We start from the raw sequence: 12,218 nt of genomic DNA on the forward strand, positions 1-12,218 counted from the left end.
TAGATTCTCCTTGTTGACTTGCTTTTTTCTCTCTTCAGCTGTCCTATAAAATAAAGGCAAATAGGCCGAAAATGTAACTTCAAATTTTTTTTTTTACAGGTTTAAGTGGCTTCAATTTTAAAACCCGAGGCTACATCCACTCCTTTCTTACAATCTATGGCATGAACACTGAATCTACATCCTCCTCTTTGCACCGGGCTAAACACTCCTTCTGTCTCTCTCTATCACAGGTATTGTCCAGGGCGGCACCCTCCCGTACATTTGCACTCAGATCATGACTATAGTTGATCAAGAACAAAGTAAAGTCCTGTGGACTCCACTCGGCTGCCCCTAGAGGAGGCCGGCTGCCACTACAGCGAGCTGCGACTTTCATCTCCATTCCCTGCAAACACTAATTAACCCTTTCACACTATACCAATAGGTACACTGCAGTGAGCTAGCTCTGTAAATTATTGATATTTTTTTATTTTGTCTATGTTATGGTTTATAATCAGAGCCTCCTTTTACTTCCGATTACTCCGGAGCAGGTTTCGTAGCACTGGATCTCGATGTTAGAAGTTAATTCAGTCTTCCCTAAGGGTTTCTGGTGGTGTATTTGTAATGCTGCATTGTAAGCATCCGTTTACAGTTAAAAGATGAGTCTAAATATTGATGTTCAATATTAGCTTGAATGCGTGTCCCTCCCCATGTGAACACACACCTCAACACTAATGAAGTTCAGCCACCTTGACCCACTTGTGTACCAGATGATATTTGTGGTTTCCGTAACAATTATGCACCCATGTGTTGATGACTGACGACTAATTATGTGAGTTTGTTTGTGTGCGTGTGAGTGTGTGTATGTGTGTGTGTGCGTGTGTGGATGGAAGAGAGAAAACATTGAAGCTGATCATTTCAGTCGCGTTGAATCATGGTTGCTTGATAGCATGAATATAATGCTGTAGAAATGGAGTGCCAGGATCAGACATCACATTCCTCCTGTGGTGTTACATCACAAAAAAAAAAAAGCATCAAACCTCTTGAAGTATGTAGCTGTGGTCTTTACTGAACCCGACTGCCAGCAGTGACGGCCATGAAAACTCATCAAACACATCAATGTTTGCTCTATGCATTTTATTTCTATAGTAGCCGGGTGTGCGGAACGGTTCATGGGCCTTTCGGAAGTGCCTTCGGAGAAGAAGCCTGGTCTCAAACCAGCCCCTGATCACTCAGCCAGAACATTGTTAGGATTCTGAAAGGCTTCACTCCAAGCTCCAATGCACCGTTTCACCAATCATGGACTAAATGAGTCAGGGGCTGTTTTGAGATCAGTTTCATGTAGAGCGCGTGACAATGGCGAGGTTTTGAGGGTAGGCCGAAGCGGCGGCCAACGGGTTAACTCCTCAGAATGCACTCCAGGGCTAGACAGACCACTGTGTAACTACCATTCTATCTCTTTAACATATATTTAACAATATAGAGTATAACATATACAGTATGCAGATACATCTGACAAAAAAAGCAAATATATATAAATATATATTTCATGTATTTTCACTAGGTCATGCGCCTAGGGTTGTCTGGCGGTCGAGTCATGTCTTAGCAGGTATTAGCATGTTTTGGTTTTTTTTCTTTTTGAAGAATTTATTTTGTTTTTTTCGTGGTCGGTTGTCAGTCACTTATCAATGTACTCATGAAAAAGAGACACCATGAAGCAAAATTTGCAGGGTAATATCTTTAAAGGATTTTCCTCTGATCTGTTTAAATGTTAGTGACTTTTCATTGTTATTTAATTGTATTTTTTATTCAGGAGGAAAAAAATATTGACAAAAATATTCTGCCCTTCTTCGAAAAAAGAAAAGAAAAAAAAAAACATCCTGTATCTTTATTGTGCCAAATCCACTAAGGCAACTTTATCCTTTTTATTTCTGTTTTGCACTTGTTTATCTGTTAACCTTAAACATGTTAAGTGTTCCTAGGTTTCTGGTAGACTTTGAATAGGTACTATAATTTCTACTGAAACTAATTCACCTTTGTATCTCTTACATCAGTTCCTTACATTTCATTGATGGCCTTTTATTTTTGATCAGTTAAAAAAAAAGGATCACTTCTTATTTGAATTTAAAAAGGGATCTATTCTTGCACAGTTTTTCAAAGGAAAATTGGTCCAAAAGTTTGACTATTGGGCTGAAGCAGAAGTAAAGTGTAATGTTACTATTTTTCTGAGTAGATAGCGTATGTTAGAGAGAGCGGGATACAACATGAGATGGTTGTATCATTAGAGAGGGTCTAGTTACCAGGTACTGATTGAACTTTTCTTTTATTAAAAAGAATGTGATTTGTATGTTGAGACATTAACATGAGAATAAAACTCATTTTCTGTATCACTACATGGACTCAGACTCACTCTTTGTTCCTCTTTTTAAAATAAAATGTTTGAATCCGTCATCCTGTTTATTTACTGTACGTGAACAAGTTACAAAACGCTCTTCTCCCTTTACATTTTTTATTTACATCATGTTTTTAAGAAGATGATGAAATCAGAGCTGAGAGCAAATGCTCTGTTAACGTCCCCCTGAAATGTGACTGTGTCCTTCAGAGACGTGTGAGGATGAAAGTGAATCCATTTCGCTGAAAGCAGCAGCAAATGAAAGTGGCAGACGAAATGGCCATCAATTTGTGAGAGGAGATAAGGTGGAGTGACAGTATCTGAGCAGGAGATAAAGACATGGCCTTGCTTCAGTATGAAAGAAGCAGACTCTCTCCTTTATATACACCTTAAAGAACACATCGACTCTTAACCGTTCCTTAGCAGCACTTAGTCATATGTCATGTTTGTAGTATATGTCGTGTTTGTGGTTTCAAGGTGACAGGTCAATGTGTGCAGTCTTCACATCAGGACATTAAGTCATTGATATGTCAGAAGATATAAGTCAACATGGCAGTCTTTATGATACCTGATGGCATACATTTCTTTCTCAACAACTCTAGAAGCGCTCTGCACAGGTCTCAATGTCTACAATGTCATTTTTGGCGCCAGATCAGGACAAAGGTACCTCTTACATCTTTGCAGATTTCTCCTATACATATGTAAGTGGTATTTTCTATAAAAATTGTGTTTAACAGTCAAATGTATTGCTCACTGGTCATTTGCAGTGGGAAAGGTTAGAAAGGCTGTCCTTCATAGTGCTGCAAATTGTCTCATCTGACACCTACCCCCTCGCAGCTAACCTTGTTCAATATAACTTCATTCTGTTTTATAACCAGTCAAAATCTCCTCAAAGGAGCTTTAAAATAATCATGTCTTTTTTAGAGTTCTCTTTAATGACCTTTGTTATTAAAATATTTGTTATTTTGTGACCTTCTCTTTTGTGTATGATTTTACAACCTGCCCTTTTCATTTTGCTGCCTTGGTAGGACATTTTGCAACTTCCTCAAAGTTCTTCATAAATATAGGTCCTGATTAGTAAAATGACTTTAGCCATTAATATCACAGGATGTCTTTTATATAAGTTATTTGTTTATTTTTTAATTTAATTAAATTCCTGTCCATTTCTGTTTTTAAGTATGTTCTTGTGCACTCCAAATAAAAGAACATCATTTTTAATTTTACATGATAATTCCTGATAGAGTTGAAAAACATTCTTAGAAATGGGATGAAATAAACTTAATTGTTCCATTGGGGAAAGTTGTCTTGTATGCAAGTGCTCCACATACTCAACTGCCATCATAGTATTAATAAATAAAAACATTAAAAAACAAACAAACATCCAATGTAAACAAAGAAACACATACAAAATGAAACATATATTGCAAACTACCTTTATAACATAAGATCTGTTCGAATACGAGAAACATAAGAAGATAAACACCTATGTTTTTGAAAACTGAAATGGTAAACAATGTGTCACTTGAGGTCAAACCCGTCCGAAACAAACATGTCTTAAAATAAAAATGGCAGATTAAAAAAAATACTAACAACTTTGTGTTTTCAGGCATGCTGAGTTTTGACCTTCCAGGCCTCTGCACTTTCATGCTTTTGCAGAGCTAAATGACCTGGTAAAGAACACCTTCTCTCAAAACAGTGACCACTGAGGCTGATGCAGAGTGAGCTTTTTTTAGTCAGAGGAAAAATGTAATTAATCCTGTAATCACTTTAGAGTAACCCATCTCTCTTGGAGGCGGTAAATATGATCCAATCTTCAGACTCAGCAAAGAATATAACTTTCCTCCTAAACTGGCACTCCAAGTCCTGAAAGTTTGATAAATATGGGCTCAGTCTTTGGAACATGATTAACATACACTCTGTCTGCACTCCAGGAAAAACTCATATTTCTGCAGCGTTCTGTGAAACTTGTTTTCCATGCAATTGGACAGCCTGTAGCTACTCACCACATCTTGCTGGTTGATTGGGTGACTCTATACCTCCAGGCTGTTTCCTCAGAGCTCTGCAATAGAAGTCACATGTTTCTCTGGCCAATGATGTCACAGCGAATGACTTCCCTCCAGCTGTCTGTCAGGTTCAGTGGGGCAAGAGAGCATCAACATGTGGACTGTAGAGCCTGCGAGCAAGGCCTTGTGCTTAAATATTGGTGAGAAACTCATTGTTAAAAAAAAAGCTACTGTGCTCTTACTAATTGATCTCTAGAGAATGTTCCTCAAGGTTCACTCTCTCACTCACTACTTCACACTTCCTCGAATAAAGTCTAGGTGAAAGTCTGCCATGGTGTGCCCACATTCTTAATGTCCTCTAAGTACCCTCTTGCCTGTTTTAGAATGGGGTAGGGTCTCCAGCCCTCCTGCTGAGGTGTCTGTTTCAAGACAGCTGCTGACAGCTCAACTGAACTTGAGAAGTCTTAAGTCAGACAGCGAATCATCTTTGTAGTCCAAGCCGCAGCCTTCCCTGTCTCAATGCATGATGGGCCGACCCCCCCATCCCATTGGCCTTCTGCTTTACCTCAAGCATGTTACCTTCAGCATCTCCAAATGTCCTCAGGGATTACCACCTGCCCACCCTCGTGTTAATCTCCTCACCTGTCAGCACTGAGACTCTGTGGCTAAAGTTCTGCTGGCCCACAGACAACCGCTCACCTAACAGCTGGCCTTAAAAAGGATGATCAATTCAAGTCTCGAGCGCTGTGGACGGCAACAAACACCAGCAGAATTTATGCGACACATAATGTGTGGAGCGTGTGCTTGCTGATGCTCTGGCTTTCTGTGACCTCTGTGGGCTCTTATTGTTGCTGTGGTAAATGCATCTCAATAGGCCTGAATATTTATGGCTGTAATAACGCTTCTCCTGCTGTGGTCTTTGCGCGTGCATTCATCAAAGGAAGCTAATATGCAGAATCAATTTCAAGATATTACATTTGTAATTATTTGTGAATCCACTGCATTAATAAACAGCTCAATAGAAGCCCTTTTATCACCTTTAATGATCTACACCTCACTTGTTTCCTGAAGATACTACTGCTTACTTAACAAAATTGGTATTAAAACATTTCACTGTTATGATGCATTGGAAATCTAGGCTTTCCTTACAACGTCAGAGTGGATACAGCAAGAATTTTTAATGCTTAATTAAAATACTGTAGCATTTGAGAAGCATATTAGCAAGAGGAAACTCCTATTAAGCTGCTGTGTAGCTGCATCATTTGCTTTTAATGTGACAGTTCACCATTTTACCAGCAGGAGGACCGCTTCAGACAGAGCTGCCTCATCCTGGAGCCTGAACACTTGCTGATCTGATGCTGTGCAGTGGAAACAAAAAACATGAAACACACTCAGCAGCAACAGAGGGATATATTTTATAGTGAAACCTTAAATGTGCTTGTCTTGTGGTGTTTTGCAGCATGCTGATTCTAACACAGACTTAACAGGAATGATGTGAAGGTGATGAGATACTAAAATCAATGAGATGTTACAAATACTAAGAGCATTGTGTCCTTAGATTTTTTTCTTGTTCTGTATGAATTCATCAGACAAATAAACACTGTTTGCTTGCACTGCATCTGTTTACAGGAGGGCCAAAATGCTTGCATAGACATTCATAACTCTTAGCATAATTTGTATATTGCCTTGTCTTTAGTGTTTTATAGCCCTCCCCCCTCCCACACACACACAAAATAAACAACCTCAGGTTGAGAAATTCTGTAACAGCAGCTATCTCTGTAGAAGCCCTGATATTTCCCAGACATAAATTACTATAACAAGACATCACAACATATATCATACAACCTCTTCACACCTTCTCTTTGGCAGGTTTACTCATCGAAATGATCAAGGTTCATGATTGCACATTTCCTAGGACATTTATTAGGGTACCTTATCTTAAAAAAAATAGTGTTTTTTTTAATTTTTTTTTTATGGATTGAGTGCAACAGGAGGGACAGTGGCCTTTAATTGCACTTTCACTCCCTTGAATCATTCTGAGGGACTTCTGAGGCGACATATTATTGATTATTTATTGCATACCTTCTCCAAGAAGTCTGGAGCCTTGTGTCACAGGTGGCTGTGTGCACCTGCCTCCTCATGCTGCTCAGGGGTCACTGGTTATTCAGGGCCCAGGCCAAGCCAGCTGTTTCTCTATATCCTCTGGTCTGGCTGGCTCTCTGATGGACACCCATAAAGTACTGCTAGCCATGTCTATCCGTCATCACCAATCCACACCTGTTTTTGACCCAATATGTGAGCTAAAAGTGTGAGCATGTTACAGTAATTGACCGGGACATGACATTCACAAAAGAACCTCTCTCTCTCTCTTTCTATGTGTGCGTGTGTGTGTGTGTGTGTGTTTAATCAAGATCATCACTTAATATGGGAACAGGGAGACCCATGGATGAAGAAGCTACAGAATCAGCCACTGAAAGAGAGGGGGAGCACTACCCTTAATGAAAATCCAGTACAATAACATCCCCCCAGGGACTGACAGTGCTTTAGTCAATAATATGTAACCCCACTTTATTGTCGTTTTATATCCTATTGTATCAATACAACACTCCTGTGGGGGTTCATCATTTCCTGTGATTTTATAAACTGAGCTATAATCCTTAAATTTATCATTGGTCGATATAGTTCTCATCCAAAGCCTCCTTGTTTTGCGACGTGCGTCATTGGCGCGCATAAAGACGCAAAGGCGCAATTGTGTAGCCAACCTCTTTTATACACCCAAGCAGTGTAGAGCGCTCGGCACTTGGAATAAACATCGTCGCGCTATTACTGCCCTCTGTCCATCTTTATTATTAGCGCTTCGCTCCGCCCTCCTACCTGTAAATCTCCCCGCTCTCCTCTGGAGCGGATCTGACAGGCGCTCTCAGCTGGCAGCTCCGTGCCAGGGCTGCAGGGGGACCGAATGGAGGCAGTGACATCCACCCGAGCGCTTGTCCTTTTTACGCAGAATTGACAGCGAATACGCCAGCAAGAATATGTAGTCTTCGACATTGCAGTGACGACTAACCGTTCCTAGAATTATATTCCATCTATCTCTCTGTGTGATTTTTTGTTGCAACCCGTTCACAGTCGACTGACGCTTGAGGAAAGTGAAATCGATTCTCCGCCTGCTGATCGACAGGATCCCTGAATGGAAGACGGCTAGAGAGGTCGCCTCGCCGAGAACAGGCTGTAACATTTTTCACTGTCGTTGTCTTCACAACCACCAGAAGAATCATTGGCAGCCTCGACGGCTGCAAACGACGCCGCCTTCACCATGGCTCTTGGCGTGAAAGCGCCAGCAAAGCCCTAAGATTGGGAAGATTCGTCATTTTTCTCGCGGATTTAAATGCCTCTCTCCAAGGGCCACCGTCCCGCTATTCTGCTCCGGTTCGCGTGTGCTGCGTGGCACGCTGTCACGAACAAACAATTCATAGGCTGCTAAAACACAGACAGAGACTCCATCGGGTGGGTGAACACAATCTACAGCGGAGAGGGGGATTTCTTCCTAAGCAATATGGCTGGTGAGTGGGGCTGGGGACGCTGGCACAGGCTCTCCAAGGCTCCTAAATGCTAGCTGAGGCGGATGGCAAAGTTCCCCATGGAAGCGACAGCTCTATGAGGACAAGCAATATCATTAATAATATAAATCCGGACTCTTCAATCTTAATATCCAAGATGGAAGACGTTGTCATCCCGTTCTCTTCTGAGGTGCCCTGCGACAATAATGGACAGCGCATGTGGTGGGCATTCCTCGCCTCCTCTATGGTGACGTTTTTTGGGGGTCTCTTCATCATCCTGCTATGGAGGACGCTCAAATATCTGTGGACTGTTTGCTGCCATTGCAACATCAAAACCAAGGTATGTCCACATGGCTTTGAACGCCTCATCAGGCTCATATTGCTGTATGTTTTCTGCATGACACTGGCCTGACCTCTTCTACTGAAATGGCTTTCATTTTGCCAGTGACAGGCAGAATGTCCCTCCTCATCTGCACCCACTGAACACATATCAAGTGCCCATTGTCATGCCTTCAATAATACATGCATGCCTTGAATATGATTGTTATCATTCATTGGCTGTGTTTACCTACTCCCACTCATGAGTGAAGGGTGGTGGTGGTGGTGGTGTTGTTGGATGACAGATATGGGTTGGATAAGAGTAGAGCAATTCCTTCATTTTATGTCCCTTCATCTAAATATCCTCACGCCACACACACTCTAAACTCTTATTTTGAAAGTGCAGTTTCAGAGATAGCCTACATACATGAGTTTAATTTAACCAAACACATGATCCTGCACATTCCACCAGTGAGACCTAATGAAGTCCACTGAGACCTCTCATCATGCAGACCCAAAGACATCAAGTCCGTCCCCTTCAGCGTGTGCAACAACTCTGCAACAACAAATCCCTAGAAACATCCATCCTGCTTGAAGAGATTTCTGTGATTGTGCTCTTAAATCTTGTTGGCTTGGACGTATTTGTGCTGCATGTAAAATGTCTTTGTGGAATGATGTGGTAACCTGTCTGCAGGACGAATATAGAAACTGGATAAAAAGGGCAACTGGCCATTACTTTGCTTGGGGTGGCCTGCAATGAGGATGAATCATGGCTGATTCATGTGTGTATTAAAGCCCGCTTCATACGTGACTCACACACTGTAGTGCGAGGGGTCCCCTGGCTGAAGAGAGGGGCAGTGAGGAGGTGATATGTGGGGAAACATGGGCTGAGATTTCTCATATTGATCATGTCAGAACAAGGAATGTTTGGATATTTGCACTGAAAAAACTCCAAACTATGCAGTGTTTTTCTTTTATTTCTGGTAAAATATATCTCAATAGACTACATAGGAGATTATTTCAAGATATTGCAAGCAAAAAATAAGACCTGAACTGCTTGTAATGGATAAATCAATCTGCCGATAGCGTAAGCAAAATTTACTGAAGTCTCCCAAGAAACTTGGTAAATGTTGTTTGCCCCATTGGCAGATGTTTGTACTCATTACCTGCAATCCAGGTAGCCTTTAATATCTTGAAATGCTACATATACCTGGACTTGTCAAGTGAATGTGGCTTAGATTATGTCTAAGGAGATACTTGTTCACAAGAAATGAGACATGCTTTGGTTTGAGTTTTTGCAGTGTAATGCCCAAAATGGCCTTACTGCAGCTTTCCTCTTCAGTGTTGAGTGCAAAGAGACTGAAAAGAGGTCCAACATTGTGACAGTAACAGACAGCAGGAAGAGAATGGGACTAGAAACTTATTTCCCCTTTATATATTTTGGTTCTGTCTGATTCAAATGGATGAGCTGCTCTGTTTCTGTCATGTCCTTTCAGTGGCCTCTGTCCTGTTTTTGACCACTTCTGTTTGGTGTTATGACAGGTGGGAGACAGGGCAGGGAGTCAGCATCCTTTACTGCATAAATGGCAGAAAATAGACGTCACTGCTCTGCCAGGCGGAATAAGATGCAACACTCTGCACCAAATATTTGCTTTTCAGTCCATCTCGTAGCTTTTATCCCCTTGGTGGTTGTTTTGTCTCCAAACGGCTTGCTATATTGAGAAAAACTAAATAATCCAGTGTGTTCATTTATGGATGATCACTGGGACCATATTGAGATGAATTTATTATACCATCTGTTATCAGATTAATGATTCCAACACCGCCTTTATCTCTAATTCAAGAGAGATGACAAAGATTTTCTATCACATTTGGTGAAAAGTGCAACAGGGAAAAAAGTTTATTCTGTTAGAGATCAATTAGGAGATATCAAATGCAATATTGCATAATTGAATATGATATAAACATCATTTTTTCTGCACCAGATATGATTGAGTTATTAATTTAAGTGATAGATCCACAAGACTCATAACGGATATGCTTGATTGGATAGAGCAAAGCTAAAAATACACAAACGATCTCAAATTTTGTCTAAGTTAAATCATTGGTCTTTTCTGAAAGTGAAATCAGACATTTAGCAGAGTAAAAAGTACAACTCAGCCTTTGGTGTTCAGATTATTCTCAAGTCTGTTTGCAAAACATGCAAGCAACATGCAACATGTCCCATCTCTACCACCTTTGCTTACACTGTGAGAATTCTTCCATGTGTTATTTGAGGCTGCGACTTGGCTGTCAGCATCCTTTCATTTTGTTCAGCCCGATGGATCCATGTATCAGAAATGGCACCAAACCATATGCCATCCTTCATATTTCTCACCGTCTTGCTTGGAAAGCAATGAGAATAAATCATGCAAATATAATGAGGGATCCATCTTGTGGCTGCTGGTGGGTATCTGGTTACATCTCATCTCTTGTGAATGAGGAAAATGAAAGCATGTTTCGGCTCTCTGCGTTGTTGTGTTGCCGTTCTGTTGGGTGACTTTGCTCGGGGTTGACACTTGGCTGCAGAGGGAAAAGGCTTGTTAGGAGTATTAAGAAGGGGGGGGAAACTGGATCTGTGTTCAGCTGACTAGTGCCGGCCGGCCACGTTGGCATGTGTCAGAAACAGGATGCATAGTTGGCGCGGGAGGCCGGGGAGGCTTTCTCTGGCAGTATACTGAGAACCCGGAGTCAGAGGCAGAGAAATAGAGGTGGAAACTCTGAGGGAGACACAGGAGGAAGTGGAAACAGGGGGTGTGAGGGTGACGAAGGGTTTGAGGGGGGGTGTTGCATTGCATGGTGTCAACCTGCGCTCTGCCGTTGACACACAGCTGTGTCCTAATTCTTTTAAACGGCCCTCTTGTCTTTTGGGATTATTAGACAGAGGTCATGGGTCATAGAGAGCAAACTTGAAGAAGGAAAGAGGGGAGCAAAGAAAAATATGAAGGGAAACATTTTGAATCTTTTTGATACGGGCCTGAGGGTACCTTGTATGATGGTTCTCATCCGTGTTTTGCAAATCTAGCAGCATGTAAATTTTCCCTTGTCGGGCTTAAGCTTCACAGATCTTCTTTTCATCTATGTATTAAGATGTCTTCAAAGCCATACAGCAACACAGTTACAAATAGATATGTCTGGAAGGCTAACGGAGCAACAGTGGTTGATTCAAAACAAGAAAACAGCAGCTCTGTGAGATGTTTTTTTTTAACCCTCATTAGAGAAGATTGACATTTATCGCTTGACACGTTCAACTTTCACAAGCTAATGCAGCAACCTGAGCTAGGCAGCCAAACAGTCAGTAAACAGCTTCTGTAAAAGCCCCCAAGCCCCTTAACTGTAGAGTAGATGACAAAATAAAGTAGGTAATGGCAGCCTCTGCCTAACTGAATCAGTAATGGTAGCCCTGACTTGGGTAGATGTAGCGCAGGTAGGAGCTGAGGAGCAGAATGCTGTGGGAAGACTAGTCATGTACTAAGTGTGTGCAATCTTTTCCTCTAAGCTGTGAAATATCACCCTGCAATATTTGATCTCAGCCATGTTATAACGCTATGTATCTTTGAAATGCTAGCTCTAGTTTCAACCAAGTAGCCTGAAGTAGGCCTATCTCAAGAAACGTGTTGTGGTGTAGATTTGTATTGATTTCTTCCAATTATTCTGTATACTGTAACGTTGATATTCTTTCCCAGCTTCCACATTTTCTCATCACTTCATTTCTCTTTTTCTGCACTGCTGTAACAAGGGAATTTTCCCTGTGTAGGTTCATTAAAGCTTATATTGTCTTAGCCTATCTAACAAAATTAAGGGTCCCATTTTAATAACCTTGCAGGGGGATGTCTTTTCTGTTATGAGCACCGACCTGTGAAGAAATGCTGCGCTTGAGTCTTTTTTGGCTCTGGTGGTCATGATGGTGATGCCACAGCGAAAGTTTAATTA

At 41.3% G+C, this 12,218-nt stretch overlaps 2 protein-coding genes across 4 annotated transcripts in view; both read left to right on the forward strand.

The window, feature by feature from the left end:
* The window catches only part of dlg5a (discs, large homolog 5a (Drosophila)), a 55,450-nt gene extending 53,081 nt beyond the window's left edge, over positions 1-2,369 (forward strand). For both annotated transcript variants that reach the window (XM_034682400.1, XM_034682401.1), the window contains exon 33: positions 231-2,369. In XM_034682400.1, the coding sequence (XP_034538291.1) occupies positions 231-334 (104 nt within the window). In that variant the 3' untranslated portion in view covers positions 335-2,369. The remainder of the gene's footprint in view (positions 1-230) is intronic.
* A 4,904-nt stretch (positions 2,370-7,273) lies between these two features.
* kcnma1a (potassium large conductance calcium-activated channel, subfamily M, alpha member 1a) overlaps positions 7,274-12,218 on the forward strand; it is a 180,937-nt gene continuing 175,992 nt past the window's right edge. For both annotated transcript variants that reach the window (XM_034682229.1, XM_034682231.1), the window contains exon 1: positions 7,274-8,268. In XM_034682229.1, the coding sequence (XP_034538120.1) occupies positions 7,978-8,268 (291 nt within the window). In that variant the 5' untranslated portion in view covers positions 7,274-7,977. The remainder of the gene's footprint in view (positions 8,269-12,218) is intronic.

The sequence above is a fragment of the Notolabrus celidotus genome, chromosome 4, assembly GCF_009762535.1.
Source record: "Notolabrus celidotus isolate fNotCel1 chromosome 4, fNotCel1.pri, whole genome shotgun sequence".
NCBI classification, from domain to species: domain Eukaryota; kingdom Metazoa; phylum Chordata; class Actinopteri; order Labriformes; family Labridae; genus Notolabrus; species Notolabrus celidotus.